This window comes from Hipposideros armiger, unplaced genomic scaffold (assembly GCF_001890085.2).
Source record: "Hipposideros armiger isolate ML-2016 unplaced genomic scaffold, ASM189008v1 scaffold_163, whole genome shotgun sequence".
NCBI lineage: Eukaryota > Metazoa > Chordata > Mammalia > Chiroptera > Hipposideridae > Hipposideros > Hipposideros armiger.
In genome coordinates, this window is record NW_017731513.1 from 567847 (window position 1) to 585100 (window position 17254).

Here is a 17254-nt window from a genome sequence, read left to right on the forward strand (position 1 = left end):
AAAGCTGAATTTCTGAGGACACCATATTTCTGTGTACCATTCTTACAGTGAATGGGTCAGTAAGCCTTTCCATTTATGCTATTGCTATACCTTTTGTTCATTGTGTAGCCTCATGGTACATGCCTTAGGAAGCAGGAATAACAATATTATATCTTGTCTAGAAAAAAATGGGCTTCAGGTATTAAAAAATGTAATCTGCTACCTGCTCTCCTCTTCCAGTCCAAACCACGCAAACCATTGTCAATCTCCTCCTCATCAGGCATCTAGCAGCTGTTTGACACAGCCTTGTATCCAAAGCAACGTTATCTTGTAAATCTTTGGATTCCTAATTACATGGGAAAATAAATACTTTTAAAGTAACCTAAATTTCTTGCTATCACATCATATGTTAATACCAAAATCAATGTGGTGGAAACAAATGTCAACTAATTTTTTTGTTTTCCCCCCACTAGTGGGTACGTCTTTGATTATGATTGCTACAGAGACGACTTCTACAATCGGTATGTCAACTTTTCATCTTTGATTCCTTTGGATTTAAGTGATCTCTTAACCGTTTTGTACATTTTATTCACAGGCATTCTTGATGGACATGTTTAAAATACTGTCTTATAGTAAAAATGAAAGAAAATGCTAAGTCTCCAAAAACACGATCTAGAAAGAGTTTCCTGTTTTCGTTATACTGACTGAAGTATAGGACTTCTTGGGCTTTTTGAACTATGTAGGTGCTTATGCCTCAGATTTAGTTTCTGATGTTTGGATAAGATTTAGAGGTTTCATTAACCAATATGATTTTTCAGGTCTGTTGTTGACTTAGAATTCTTCAAGACAGAGTTTTATAAATTCAGAAAATGACTCTAACCTTCTAAAAAGCATCTGCTTTCGTATGACATGTTAAAAATGCCAGATTGGTTAGATTCTGTAAAAATTACGGGCGGTTCTTGATTTGCCTAGTAGTGTGGTCCCAACCATAAAAGGAAACCATGCAAAGTGATGTAATCGGCGGGGAGGGGAGAATGGGATTTTCCATGACCTTTGAAAATGTTCATCAAAACATCAAAAACTCTCTTACTGTCAATAAACATAAGGGAACTACAGTAAAACTCATAGTTATTTAGTACACTGTAATGTCAAGCAGTAAAAATATTGAGAATTAATGTGTTTTATTTCTTTGTAAAAAAGACTTATCAGAAGAATTTTGAGCAGAGCTCGCTTTTTTTCTGGTGTAACTTAAGGTACAGAAGCAGCTTCTCTGTACGTTCGGTGCATTGTCCGACCCCGAGGTTGGATCCGAGATTGGATCAACTTGGCCAGTTTGTCGCTGTTGAGAAGTATGTCCCAGAGTTCTTCAGTGCGTAGCTCTTTGCCAGGTCTTCCTTCTGGAACACCTCCAGCACTTTTCATCACATCACCATTACTTTCCTCACCTGTGTCACTGTGCTTGCTTTTACTAGATTCCTCCTGCCACCTCTGGAGTCTCAACTGTCAGCAGTCCCACAGTCAGCTGTGTCTCCCATAACTCCATTACATTTCACTTTAATTTCACTTGCAGCGCTTTCACTCTTCCACTCCTTGGTGCACGTTCATCTTGGTTCCCTCTTTCGGTTACCCGTTTTTGTAAAATGCCACATGGTTTATCATGAAGAGACAAGGGACACTGCAAGTGCACATTGCAGTCTTGTGTCACCTGAGTGACAGATGCACAGCAACCAGTCACTGAGGGGCTTTGAGAGAAATGGCGACGGATGACTCACCGTGAGGCATGTCTGTTATTTGCGTAGTGATTTGTGAACTGAAAACCTAGCAGCCAACTTCAGACTTTATGAAATGACTCACAGTGATTGTCACAACTGAAATTCGATTTCTGCTGGTGGTGAACTGGTATTATTTAACTAAACAGTGGCGGCTGAAATTCAGACATATGCAAAGCGAGGACCAACTGGACATAGATCATTGGACTGTATCTTTTAAGCTTTTCATTATATGTTCCAGTCAAACAAACAAACAAACAAACAAAACCCAGAGTGTAAAAAGGCAAACTTGGGACAAGAGTTTGCAGACATTTAAATAGGGAAGAAACGCCGTGATCCCTCTTCAGGGTCTGGTTCTCTGCTCCAACCACACCGGTCCTTCCTCGGTCCCACGAGAAGACAGGTCCCCTCCTGCCTCAGGACCTTCCCCATCTCCTCACCCCTCCCTGCCCCGTCTCGTTAACCAGACTTCATCCTGCAGATCCCAGCGCGAGCACAGCTCTCAGACTAAATCAGGCCCCTCTGCTCCCTTCTCTCAGCACGCAGTGTTCCTTCAGCACTTCGTTCTGATCCTTCTGTGGTGTCTCCTTCTGCAGTGACCGTTTTTTGATTCGCATCCGCCTTCCTTCCTCCCAGAAGGCAGGGATGGTGCTCAGTTACGCTCATTGGTGCATCCTCGGCACGTTCATACGTCTCACAGTGGACACTCAATTGTGTTGTTATCAATTCATCTCCTTACATTCAGAGAGATTTGGGGTTTCCTGAGATCACACAGTTAATTAGTGACAAAGCAACAATCGTACCCTACTTATTTAGATTCAGTACCGACTGCGTGAATATTCATGCACAACAGGGCAGGGATCTCAGGCTCCAAGGTTAAATATAATAATAGGAAGCAGCCTTCCTAAATGTCCCCGGGGTGACCCACACCCATCCCTTCACTGCTGTCGTCACCTACTGAGTTAATGAGTCACTCCACTGGTTATTCCAAATACAAATTTTGGAGGATAATTTTTTTCAAATCATTTCCATCTTCCATCATTTCTACAAAATATATTGTTTTATTTTAAATATTAACTAGCTTGTAATCCCGTATCCTAAAACTGACATGACGTTCTGGCAGCATTAAAGTAACCCCATTTACTCTTCAGAAAAGGTAATATTTAGACAGTCGTCAAACTATTTGAAAATTTTAGTTTTTGACAATGCTAAAGACATTTTCTAATACAGCTTCTTTATCAAGTTGCAGAACACTGTTTTAATTGCTATGAATGTTCAATGAATATATGTTGTTTCTTAGTCTGTCAGTATGAAACTGTTTTAGCATTATAGTAATCTCTAACATGTGCCTCTCTTCCATGTCTAAAGAATTTCTAGCTAAAATGGAGTTTGGTCTAGATGGCAAGAGACCCAACTTCTGGGCAAGTAATCAGCTTTTAGTTTTATCACCTGTAAAGGGAAGCTAAGATCTACAGGTTTTTTTTACTGTGTATAAATTATAGTTCGATCAAATCATTAATGATATTAGATATCATCAGATTATAGATAGATAGATAGATAGATAGATGATTGATAGATCTTACTCACCAAGCAGCAAGAGCCTTAATCAGCCAAATAATTACAGAGCCGGAAGTTTTCAGATGAGTCTCCACTACACAAAAAAAGCTAACTCTGAACAATTTCCAGATCATTTGCTTGTCTTCTGTAGAGTCTGCTTGGCATGCAAGTGAGCAGATGAGTATGGTTGTGTTGCTACCAGACTGTCTGAGCAGCCCATGCTGTCCTTCGTTTGTTACCCCTTTTTCTGCCTTTGGCTGAGAGAAACCTAAGCACCCGCCACTAGTGGGTGTACTTGGGAGTGCCCTGTGAGCGTGGGGTCCCATGAGTGGAGGGGCCAGACCAGGGCAACAGCTGAGCTGTGCTGGCAGTTTTTCCGCAGTGTTTCCTCCTCAGGGACACTCTGCTTGTATTCATGATTAATTTTTTTTCTTTTTTTTTTACTAGTGGTGCAAACTTGGGCAAGTTATTTAATACTGCAAACGCTGTTGTCTCATCCAGGCTGGGTTAGGCCTGGTATGTTTCTAGTGCTTAATCGGTGTTAGCTACTCAGACCAGTGAAAGTGACCTCTGACAGTGACAGTGAGCGGGTGCCTTCTCTTCATGTGGCAGTGTCCCTGTGACTGAAAAGTAAGCAGGATGGTCAGCTGCCCTTCTGTAACAGTCCATTGTAATGCCTCTGGGTTATTCTCTTTTTACTGTTTTCCTTCTCCTGCTCCCAGAGCACTCCAGATGCAAGTGACCTGCAGAGAGACAGAGAGAGCGTTCAGCTATTTCCTTTAACCTCACCCCCATTCGTTTTGGGTCAGGAAAACAGAAATCACACAGTTCTATGTCACAGGAACAATTGCATGTGGAAATCGTCTAACTGGGTAGTAAGGAACTGAAAACTATGACCCAGGGCAGCCAGCAGCTGCAAGCCACCCCCTCTGCGGCCACCCGCTCTGCAGCTGGGGAAACAGAGGGTGCAGCTGGGATTATCAAATGTTAAGGCAGAAAAGGGACTTGCAGAGCTGGAACTGAGTGGGAGCCTCTGATCAGCTGGTGTCTGAGCCCGGGGGGCATCTGTGGGGCTGGAACCCAGACCTCTGCGAGGGAAAGGCAGAGGCTGGGTTGCAAAATGCCTCAAACTGGATTTAGCTGCTGCTAGTAAAAAGACTCACTGCTGCCAGGGCGAAGCAACAAGGCTGGCGTGATGGTGACAGGAACAGGAAGCCAAACCCAAAGCAGGAAGCCGGCAGGAAGGACCCAGCCCTCCCTTCCAGCTGCAGTGAAGCAGTGGCCCCCGAGGCCCCTTATGGCTGAGCCTAGCAGGAAGCCGGCTGGCCCCTCAGAAGTGTGGTTTGCAGGGTCCTGACCCAGCTGCTGCTCAAGGTGGGACTGACGCTGACAGATAATAGCTTAGGAACCGACGCACGTGCACATTGTGTTGTCATCCGATCTCTGTTCCATGTGGGGAGTCTTTTGTGTGTAATTGCGGGGTTTCAACCCTTAGATACTTTTAAACATTAAGAAAACTTCTTCCATCGTATTGTGGTTGTTTAGATACATTAGCCCTGCAGGAACTTTTCCAAAGACTAATTTTATGTCTATCCATAATTTCCGGGATCACGATGCATATCACTAAATAACAGACTTGTGCGGTTATTCCAAACTTTTATCTTTTTATGTTCCACAAAGCATTGCCCAGTAATTAATTTACAGCATTCAGTGGCATGCTTTTCTTAAAGGTCAAGTAAGTATGGCTCCGAATGAAGGATATTACATGTTATTAAAACAAAACATAAATATTTATCTCCCCAGTAAAGTAAAAGGAGACGTGTGCCTAGAATTATATCGAATCCCCCCAGGGAGTATTTTCAATTTCTGAGGTATTAGCAGTTTTACGCCAACAGTTTTCCACAGTACCAGTTAATCACCTCCAGGAACAAGTAAACTTCTAACGGAAAAGCAGAAATGCCCTAAGCACTTGGTCACATAGAAGACACGTCCCTAGAAAATGACTCAAATGAGCATTGTTCCATGCTGGAACGCTTCGACCTCCTGTAAATTAACAGGAGAGAAGCTGCTAGGGGACATGGCTGCAAAAACTCGACGTCATGTTGCGGTTGTCTCAGGTCATGGACTATAGAGCACAGTATGTATTCGTGAATCGTGGGAAACCGTATTAGCAAGAGGCAACGTCTGTTTCATTATGCAAATTTAAATTACCATCTGGTGGCGTGGCAGTCCGCTGGAAACGTTTGGAAATAACCTGGCACAGTTGACAAAGGGCCTCATTTGGAGGCGGAAGACGGGAGTTTCAGGCCTGAGTGTGCATGCGTTGACTGGTGAAATTTGGGGAAGTCACCTCCCCCCTTTTTTACAGGTTTCCTTCAGGATCAAAATGGCGTCACAATACCCACATTGCAGAATTATAAGAATTCAAGAATCATTTTGTTGCTATTCAAATGTACGGGGTTTTTTTAATCACTCAAAGCTGTGTACAAACTATAGCAGACAGCAAAGTTGTACAAAATAGAAAGATTATATTAAAGCTAACATATTGCAAAAAAAGAAAAGTTCATTTAGGATTTCAATCAGTTTGCCCATAAAAGTATGTTCAAGAAGTATTTGCACAAGATCCAGGGAGTGGGGAAACCTCACTGAAAATCTTGGAACAGTTTAATGACCAAAAAAAAGAAAATTATTCATTTACTGGTCTCAAGTGAAGTATGCCTTTAAAAATTATGTCTTGATTCAGTTGTCACCAAAGCTTATCTGAAGTCAAGGTGGGAATCATAGACAGATTTTTATGCATTTTTGAGTAGTTCAAACAGCATAGAAAACAGAGTAGGAGGCTAACAGAGTCATTCATGTGGATTTCAAATAATTTTTAATAAATAATTAGGCACCTTAATTTGGTTTCGTAGAGTAGATGTCTGTCAGAAGTTAAACAAACTGAAGAGGAGAGTTCAAGGTTGAATCAAGACACCGGGGAAGAACTTCTCTGTTCCTCTGGCTATTGGTTTTCACACACCCGCTGACCAGCCCCAGTGAGAACATGGCTATGGATCTGTTCTCAAGGCTTGGCTTTGGGCAGCCCGGTGACTTAGCCCCTAGTCCAGACGACATATTTTTGTTAGCATTAAACCACAGAGTGACCATAAGTGTTGATTTATCCGTAAGGAAAATGAAGAACTCTTTTACTGAGGAAAAATTGAAAGAGGTAATTGCCAATTCTTGAAATCACCATTTATCTAAAAAGAAAATGTAGTGTTCAGTGACAAAATACTATGCAAATATTACATTTTCAAAAGCGTTTCTTGAATTTTAAAATCACGTGAGTTGACAGTAAAAAATGGGTGTTGAGTCGAAAGTTTGTCAGACAATGATTTATTAGAAGGTGGTGCATCTACCTGAGAAAATGCACCACAGCCATTAAACATTAAGAAGACCAGTGAGGGCCGGCCGAGTGGCTCAGTTGGTTAAGAGCTCGCTCAAGAGTTTGAGGTCTGAGCAACAAGCGGTTCGATTCCTGGCCTGAGCTGAGCAGCCGATGAGCTGCCAATAGGTGGCAGGATGGCTCAGCTTAAAAAAAAAAAAAAAGACGACCAATGAACAGGCGTAAGAATGGTTTTAATATACACCAAAGAGAATTAGCCAGAATACATAGCTATACTTATATTTTCAATTATATGAAAAATATGGATACCTATGGAAAAAAGATTAGAGAATGTTAGTAGTTGTTTCAGAGTATGAGACTGGGAATTGTAGTTTTTTGGGGTTTTTTCATATATTTTTCCTAAAAATGTTGCTTTATTATTGTTAAAGTTTAATAATACCAAGCTTTAAAAAAAAGCATTCAAAATTATATTCATTTTATACATCAATATGCCATTAAATTGCCTTTGTCCAAAAAGCAGCTATTTTTTCATAGCTAATATTCTTCTTAGAGACAAGTTATGTCTATTTTTATCAAGTAAGTTAATATTAAAATTATTTACCAGCTTTTAGCTCTTGCTATTTAATAAAATTACATGTCTCAGGTATTATTAAAGCAAACAAAATTCCAAACATGAAATGTTTCTTAAACAAAACAGCTTAAATCCTCAAATTTCCTCAATGGGTTGCTTTTATTAGAACCTGACTACATTTATTTTATTTACTGTTTGGGAAAAGGTATTTAGAGTTCTTTTTTTAAAATAGACCTTACAGAAAGGGAGAATTATGTTTGGCTTCATTATAAACCATTGTCTACTTGATTGGTAAATACTAGGGGAAATACAGTATTCTTGGGTCTTTTAGAGTTTTCACTTGAAAATAAACATTGGGGAAAGAAGAATTATGTGTTTGGCCTCATTACAAATCATTAGCTATCTGACCCATAAATACAGGGGAAACAGTGTTCTGACTAAGCAATATTAGGGAAAATGAAGAACCATTAAGGAGAGGGTACATAATTATAAGAGTGGGAGGGACAAAAAGATAAGAGACAGGAAGAAATATTAAGTTTTTAAGTGGCCTTTGAGATGTGGATTCCGTTTAATTCCTTTGGATTGCAATCTGTTGTGCGCCTGTAATCCTAAATGGACCGTTTCCTTTGTCTCAACAGCATTCCCAGCCTGACACTTTGCAAAGGCAAGATTTCCTTGGGTTGTGATATATAGACTTCTGATGAGAAAGCGAATGCTGGGGTCTCCTTCACAAGCTGCCTTTCCACTACTCCCCCTTGCATTTAGAAGAAACCCCACGTCTCATTTTGTAATCCTAGAAAAACTGCCGCTTCCCATCCTTACCTTGTTATGTTTTTATGCGTTAGGACAATACCCAGTCTTCCTTCCTCTGATTTCTGGTCAACTCAGGTGTGCCCAGTGAAAATGAAGAAACTCCCCAATGCCACTAATTTTTGTAAAATTAAAAATGATGCCCTCATTGTGAGCAGTGCCCATACCTTTCTTTAGTTTTGTTTTGTAAATTATTTTTTGACAGAAACATTTTGTTTTCTTTATTTTAAATTAAAATTAAGTTCCGGTGCTGCGTTATCTTCCCATCAGAATGGCACAAAGAATTGGTAGAACCTTTCCTGATTCCTTGGTGAGAAAGGAGTCACACACACACAGCTTCCACCCCCCAAATCACCAAAATACCCGGAGAACAGGTGCTACCCTCTGTAGGAATTGCCAGTAAAGCACACAACACATACTGAGTGTTACTAAAATGTATGTCACCTACTAAAAGTATGTCACAGATGCAGCTGTCTTTTCTCAACATCCTATCAGGCCTGGCCAACACCGGATGCTTTGCAATCCTTGGCTGGGCGGGGGCAGGGAGAAGCCATAGAGACATGGATGGACATTGCCTTGTAACTGAAGTAGAATGAATATGGTAGCGTTCTTTATTTGGCCTGCATTTTCGTGATTGCATTCTTACCTCATTCTGTATTTTAGTGCACTTCAGGACATTTCTTAACCCAATTTACAGATTAGCCTATGGAAGGTGCTAGCTGGCACCTTCACAGCCTAGGGAACGGTCCCTCCCAAAGGCCTTGCCTTTCATCTCAAGCGGCACCGTCTGCCCTGGAAGAGATGAGCCAATGGCCATATTTCCTTCTCCTGCAGTCGCTTTGGGTGTCGTAGCTCAGGAAACGTGCCTTCGCGTTTTGGTTCACTGACTTAAGGTGCTCTGAATTCAGCCTATAAGGAAGTAACGTAGACCTGGTTTTGTGATGGACATGAGCGGCAGGTTTGGTTGACATTTTGGATCTTGTAGCCCCTGGTCGTGCCCGTGGTATTCAGAACCCTCGCCAGCCTTGCCCTGCCGACCGCCTGTGAAATAAGGGTATGTGGTGACATCCTCGACCTGTTCTTTGCGCGTTCTTCAGCTAATGGACTTGGCTTATTCGCAGAGGACGGCACCTCCCTTGAACGGTCTCATTTTGTTTCTTTCCCTTTCCAGACAGCTCTTAGACTTTCCCCAGCCCGTTTCCAAAATGTTTTTGAACACTTTGGCTTTCTGATGCTGGAGAGATTCCTGTACTAAGTTCTGCTTTAAATGTGGTTAATATACTACGTTTTTCCCCCAAATGAACAGATGAATATTTGGAAACCAGCCTATCTTAATTCTTATTATATTTCATATCTTGTTTTCCACAAAGGAGTTGACCCACTTTTATCTGTATGTGTAAATAAGATGTAATTTTATGAAATAGCCTGTTATAAACGGCTTTTTAAATTTTCTTTCTGTCCTGGTTTTCTCATTTCTGACTTTGGTATTAGGTTATTTTTATTGACCGTTTTAAAGCAATTATGAGAACGTAATCTGTGTACTGTGTAATGGTGTCACAGTAAAATATGTAACCGTCATCCTTCTAAGTCAATAACGCTATTTTCTTTATAATGGATAACATTATAACACATCTGGTTCACTGGCAAATAGTTTTAAAAATAAATGAGTATGTATACCCTCATATTTTTTCTCTGAATTTTTATGCTTCTGAAATGTGCTAACTCACACAAAAATTTGTCATCTATGTGTACACAGTATAAAATGAAGCTTTTGAGTCAGTGAATTGCATATTTATATAAATGAGTAAATAGTCTTATACTCTTGTTTTTTTTTCATTGTTTGATGGGAATGCATTGATTGTGGTGCATATCATTTTTCACTTTTTAGCAAAAGCTTCTAAGGGTTTCATTGATATTCCTCTTTGTGAGAGAAATTTTCAGTAGCTGACTATACAAATACCTCTAGTCTCAATTTGCACAGCTAGCAGATGGTCAGAATCATAAAAAGATACCCTGATGGATACTGTCCACCAGTATTTCACACAGCAGAGTTTTGTCCTCATGCTAGCACCATTTCAGTCAAACTCGATCCCCTTTTTTTCTGTAGTCAGAGGAGCCTTTCCTTCCTTAGAAAGTCCTGAGAGAGACACGTGGCACCATGCTGATCTGTCTCTCACGGCTATTTCTCTAACCTAGTCTCCCTTCTAATTTCTGTTTTTCCCTATGAGCTGTTTTCTGATCAGACAACAATTTTTGCTCTGTTCCCAATTCTGCGTGATCTTTTCCTCTCCTCAGACTAGTGTGCTAATCAGCCTGATATGTAAGAGGAAGGTTTCTGTTCCTAAAAAGAAGCAATTTGTTCAAGTGAGCAAAGCAGGGACTGTGAGGATGAAGGTCAGCGTGACTTCAGAGGGTCGCGTGGCACCCTGGAGGCAGAGTTCCTGGTCCTATCAGACCTTACAAACACATTCACATGGGCAAGTCACAGCCTAATGTCCGCATAGACTAGATTTTCATTTCTTTCGAAAAAGGAACCTTCCAATAAATGCCCATTTCTGAATATGAGACAACAGCAACAGTAACAAACAAACAAACAAACAAAAACCTTTCTTGGAATTTTCTACAAGGCTGTTCTGTTAATCATTTCACACATTTGATGGCGCTTGGGGCATAAGCAAACTCTCGCGGTGTTTGTGTCTTGTGAAGGTTATTTGATTACCACGGGCGTGTGCCACCACCTCCCCGCGCGGTAATACCCCTGAAACGCCCCAGAGTGACTGTCACCACGACTCGCCGGGGAAAAGGAGTGTTTTCCATGAAAGGGGGATCAAGACCAACCGTCAGTGGGTCTTCGTCATCAGGCTCTAAATGTAAGTAACCGCCTTGACTTTATTCCCTTTTAAAGAAGGGTGGGGACGTATCTCATTGCATGAATGCCTACGGTCAGTAAATTGATCAAATAATTCTGGAGTGTCTGCCACGTACAAAGGACTAGAGAAATACAACGTGGATGAGAAAGGACACCTGTTTTCCACAACAAAACCCTGTAAGGGGGAGAGAGACACCAACATGATGGGCAAAAACCCAGGACCAATTTGAAAACTGTTTCATCTGTGCAAATAATGAGCTCTCGGCCCACTTAGCTTGTGACATGTGACAGTCCTGAAATGCACATCTTGCTTTCCGTGAGTAAACAGTTCCACTCCTGAAGAGAATACATTTACGGTCTTTTCAGAGACACATTATGCAAAATTAGTGCATGTTGGAATATTTGAAAATGCATTAGGATAATTAAGATAGGCAAAGTATATAGTAGGGATGGTAAAAGCGTAACTTGACATACTATTCTAAATCATTATGGGAGTTATGTCTGAAATCATACTTAATGTCATAAAAAATAAAATAATATTCATGTAATGTTACATTAGGAAAAAGTAGAGACACAAACTTTCCAACTAAACTCCCTTTTAAATTTTTACATAAGATGGCTTCAGGAAAATCCCAAATTTGTTATTAGAATATTATTCCTAAGGAAAAGGAGAGCAATGTTTCCTGCATGCTTTGAGATTGCATTCTAGCCGAGGAGAGACAGACAGTGAGCAAATAAATTAAAATGTGAGATGTTACATGGTAGATTGTCCCTGTGTCAAAGAATAAGGTAGAAAAAAGCGACAGAGAAAGTGGGAGCGCTCTGTTTCTCAGGGTCGTCATCCTATGACCACTTCTCAGAGGACGTGACATTTGAGCCGAGCTGGAGGAAATGCAGGGGTGAGAGGGTGAGCTCTGAAACTAGCAGGGCAGAGGGCGTGACCACCGCAGACGTGTTTAATTGGAATAGTCAGGGAACAACAAGGAAGCCAGTGAGGTGTGCCAAGCGAGGGAGAGAAGTGTGGCTGGAAACAAGAGCGGAAAGGAGGAGGGAGACACGATCCAGTCAGTGCAGCTGCCAGGCCATTATCGCGGCTCTGTCGCTACTCCGCATCCCAACCCTTTAAGGGAAGTAAGGCAAATACCGGCATCCCATTTTATTGATGAGCAAACGCCAAGTCGTGTAGCCAGTAAATGGTAGAGCCGAGACTGCAACCCAGGCCACTTCATTCTCAACGCCGTATGCTCCGTTTACTGGAACACTGCCCTTTACCTTTTAGCACCATCAGACACAAGTGGAATCACTGAAAATACTTTGCTTTTACTCAAGAATGTGCAGACAGTGGTTGGAGAAGCAGGAAGACGCGGAGGCTTGCAGTAACTGACAAAAGGCTGGTGTGCTCAGAATGTGGCTGAGAATTAGACTCAGCTAATATAACCTATATAGCAAAGTAGATAGAATTTGCAGTCCCCTGTGCACGTACCCATTTATCTATCTGTTGTGTGAGTAGATAAATAGGAATTCCCTTTTTGCGCATTAGTAATAAAAGAAAATGAGTTTCTGCAGGAATCTCTAAACAGAGTCCTGTGTCCTCTCATATTATTGCTAAAAGCTAAGAAAGCTCTTGAATTTGGCTGTGGAAAATTGAACATTGAATGGCCTGCTCGGCTTATAGAAGACTTTTTCTACCATGGTAATATTAACTGTATTTGAAATAGAAATAGCTTAAGCATCTGTGGACTCTTTGCCCTGCAGTTGCTTTTAAACAAAGCTTCTCCATGGGAGCCATGCTGAGCCCTTGGCCACAGCAATTCCATGTTGTGTAAGAGTGTTGTGAGCTGTGAGAGCATTTGGCCCCCCCTAACTCCCACACCCGAAATGCCTGTGGCACGCCTTAGTCTTTGTAACAACTAGAAACACCCTGGCCCGTGTTACAGCTTGGACAATTTTCCGTTTTTCTTTTGGAATGTTTAATATGACTAAATTCTACTAAGGAGAAAAACCATGTAAGGAAAAAATATACAAATGGGATCATTTGCCAACGTTAAAGCGTGATAAGTTCCAAAAGGGATTACTCTTTTTAAATTTAAATTGCCACTCGCCATTTCTGTCCCTTTTCAAATCAACTTGAACTAAGACTATCATCAGCTTATGATGTCCACTTCTTGACGTCATAAGGTAAACAGGACATGATGCTGCTAGCAGACATTTTACAGAGGAGAAAACATGATATCTGCGAGCGCTAGCTATCATTTCTTAGTGGAAAAGAAATCAGTGCCCTCTAGAAGAAATAATCAATTCAATCAATGCCTTTTAATAATGAATTTAAATTCTAATGTTTAACAAGGGAAACCTTAGTACGTTTCGATGCCTTTGGGGGTCCTGTCAATGCCCTTCGATGACAGAATAGGTGACACCAAACAGGAAAGTAAAGACAGTTCAATTGAATTGATGACATAGTGGTTGAGAACCTACCCCAACACTAAGGAAGTGGTGTTATGTTGGGTTTTTCCAAAAAAAAAAACCACCTGTGATTTAAATATGGAGTGAAAGCATCAGTCAGAGAAACAACGCTAATGTCAGTGAAGGGATCACTAAACATCCCCAACCATCCATTATCCCGTTCTCAGGTTCTAAGGAAACTCCTATTGGCCAGAGGGATCGGAGAAGGCTTCGCCGAGGGTACTCAATTGACTTGAGAAGGGCGGGTGGATTTGGGAAGAAGGAAGCAGAGGCTTCTGCGTCCGGAAGACAGAATGTAGGTGGAGAAGAGCCCAGGCTCTGCCATCAGCTGGCCCGGGGCGCATCCATGTTCCACAGCATACTGTCACCGTGGCCGTAGAGAGATCCTTTAACCCGCTATACGCCCCTATTTTCTGTCTGGAAAATGGAAATGATAATACTGTAGATCCAATAGGTTGTTGTGGGAAATTTATATAAAGAGATTAGTAAACCCTGCAAAAATCCCAACCTGGCATTAGATACCCAGCAGCCCAACCCAAACAGTTACAATGTATCTATAATAAATCCATGCATTTGTGAGCATCTCTGCTGGGCCTTCTCTCTAGGCTTTAATGTGGCTCATTCATATAACCAGATTTTAAAACAGACAGGAGAAAGGCAAGTAACAAAATGTCCAACAAAATCTATCATTGAAAATGGTTTTCTCAGTTCTACATTTTCCTCTGTGCTCCGCTGATGGCTTCAGAAAGGGTCAAATCTTTCCACTGTGGGATTATAAAAAGCACGTGAGCCGTACGTCCTGCTGACACACCTTAGTTACATTTCTTACCTGTGCTTCTTTCTCTTTGCTGTTTTCCGAGATCAGGTCCTAATAAGCAGAGTCTCAGCCACTCCAACAGCCTCTTAACTCGTTGTCTTGATTCTATGCTCTTCTCCCCCAACCCCATTAAATCCACACCAGCTGCAGGATTATTGTAAGCTTTTTTTTTTTTTTAGCTGACCCATCCTGCCACCTGTTGGCAGCTCAGCGGCAGCTCAGCTTGGGTCAGGCATCGAACCGCTGTTGCTCAGAGCTCAAAATCTTGAGCGAGCTCTTAATCAACTGAGCCACTCGGCTGGCCCAGGAGTATTCTAAACCAAGTGTTTTGTCAATCCCTCTCTCAAAGCTCAAAATTACTACCATTTTCCAGGGAAGAATCCACACTCTTTCATGTACTTCCCAAGATATACAAGGTGTGGTACCTCCATTCCCAATTCCCCACCCCCCGACGCTCATCCTGGCTTCACTGGACAGTGTCCCTCAAGGTCCCGCTCAGGTCGTGCCAGTCCGATGAAACCAGTTTCACTCATCTCTGCTACAAGGTCATCATCTGTCCTCTAAAGCGAACCAATCGTTCATCTTCCTGTTGTTCATCTGTCCTCCCTTTATGGGACGTAAGGCCATCTGCCTCGTGTTGTAGTTATTTGTATGCACATCTAATCTCTCCATTTCAGTTCACAAATTTATTCTCCAAGTTACATTTACACAAAGTGTACTCTTAAATATTTACAGACTATGTGTCACCAATATTGTTTTTGCTCTTTGCATCTTTGTGTTTTTCACACATTTCACTGTTAACTATGAACTGCATCTTTAGAAATGCTATCACTAAGAGAAAGCTAGTTATAAAATATCTTGAGTTTATACTAAGATGACCCACCTACATTCGAACCTGAAATCTACCTGTTCAGACTCCTACATCACATAAAGTCATTATGTGAAGTCATTGTAGGGCTCTGAGAATGTCATGTAAATTGTCAGATTCTCGGGTTTCTTACTGATGACGTAGTGTATGTAGAAGTGATTGATAAATTATGGCCTATGCAAATTATATTATCCTTTGTTTTGGATGTAAATAACTTATCAAAGGCTGGAGGAAATACATAAAAAGAGTAACATAAGTTAATGTGGATTATTGTCAAAGTCTACATGGTTACAAACTTTTTTAAGTTTTCTAAATAGCTCACAGGAAGCAGGGTTTCAGTGAGAGATGGTATGTGGTTATTTAGACCACAGTTTCTAAGGCTTGGAACCATGACATTTTTTACCAGATGACTCTTTGGTGTGGCGTTGGGGGCTAACCTGTACCTTGTAGGACTCTTAGCAGGCCCGATGCCCACGAGATGCCAGGAACACCACCCTCTCCGAGTCATGACAATCAAAGTTGTCTCCAGACATTGAAAATGTCCCTTACGGGACAATGTTACCCTCTGTTAAGAATCACACATGGGGACAGTTAACTGAGGAGTCTTTATGTGTCTCTAAATAGACTTGATCGGCAGGTGATTAAAATAAATCAAAATATTGGGTTGTCGGAAAAGTCATGACATGTTTTTTCTGTTTCTCATTGCAAAAACACGTCGTGACTTTTCCGACAACCCAATATTTTTTTCACCACGTAAATCAGAGAGGCACACGTTTTTCAATAGAGGCGGATGGTATCACCCTCTATGTCTCAGGCCCTTTTTGGATTCTAGCTCATGTCACAGCAAGAAGTACGCACCTGAGTTTGTTAACTGTATCAGAATATGATAAACATGTGTCACCAAACTGATGAACTATTTAGAGAGAGACAGTCTGAAATGATTTAATACGACTTTTTTTTTTCTAACTAAAATGCTACAGTGACAGTTTAGGAGAAATATTTAAGATTATCTGTATGATGTAACCTGATTCTACTTTCTCCTCTTGTCTAAAAACAAGCTGAAGTAATTTATCTTAGGAACTTCGTTAGTTTTGGGGGTTTTTGTTTTCCATTTATCATTTTGCTGGTCTTGAAGAATAATTCTAAAGTCAAGCCCGATAACCACTCAGAAACAAATGAAATATTATATTCAGCTGGACAGCCATAGATTTTTATTATGTCAGTGTCTTTTTTGTCTTTAATTTTTTTTGCATTTTTTTGTTGGTTTTTTTGTTTTTGTTTTTGTAGAATTTATATACAAGAAAGGGTACATGACATTTTTTCCTTTGAAAATAATCTGACTAAAACACCTGTGATGTGTGTATCCTCAACTATTAGGACAAACTCACCCTATATATTAACTTAAAAAACCATCTCTAGTTACTTCCAAATTTATTGTCCTATCTTTGATCGCTCCCGTAAACTCCAGACTCAGACCCAACGGCCTACTCATCACCTGTATTTGGCATCTCACAGTTAACAAGTCTAAAAACTGCTGAGTTTCCCTTCAACCTGAGCCTCTGGAAGACTTGCCCCTCAATCTTTAAAATATACCCAGGCCCCATCTACCTCTTACCACCCACCTGCGCCCACCTGGGTCCCATCCAGTCTACCACTATCCACCTGTCCCTGAGTTGCCTCCACGGCCTTCGTGGTAATCTCACTGACTCCAGCCTTGCCCCCTCCAGTCTATTCACAACACACAGTCAGAATGATGCCCTATACATGTGGCCCTTAGCCTCTGTGTCCCCCAAAGGAAAAGCCACAGTACCTACTTTGGCCACAGGACCCTGTACAGTCACCCCGTATCCCTCCGCCTCTTCTCTCTGGCGACCTGCACTCCCCTCCCACCTACTCATCCGGCTCCAGCCACACGGGCACCCCTGCTGTCCCTGGGGCACCCCAAGCACACTCGTGTCTCTGGCCTTTGTGTGTATCGCGCCTTTACCTCCCACCCTCTCCCATCCCACTGTCCACACACGTTCCCGTCACTTGCTCCCTCCCTTACTGAGACTTGGCTCAAAAGTCACCTTATCAGTGAAACTTTCCCTGGCCCCACCCTCTACAAAATGACAGGTCTCACTCCCTGGCCAGGCCTCCCCTAACCTTTTGTCTGCATCATTTTTC

General features: G+C 41.5%; 1 protein-coding gene across 7 annotated transcripts in view; it reads left to right on the forward strand.

Moving 5' to 3' along the window:
- The window catches only part of RALYL (RALY RNA binding protein like), a 583573-nt gene that overhangs the window by 521525 nt on the left and 44794 nt on the right, over positions 1-17254 (forward strand). For all 7 annotated transcript variants that reach the window (XR_002125025.1, XM_019651620.1, XM_019651619.1 and 4 more), the window contains 2 exons: positions 453-500; positions 10778-10941. Coding sequence is in view for 6 of the 7 variants with exons in the window: in XM_019651620.1 (XP_019507165.1) it covers positions 453-500; positions 10778-10941 (212 nt within the window). In the remaining variant the exon portion in view is untranslated. The remainder of the gene's footprint in view (positions 1-452; positions 501-10777; positions 10942-17254) is intronic.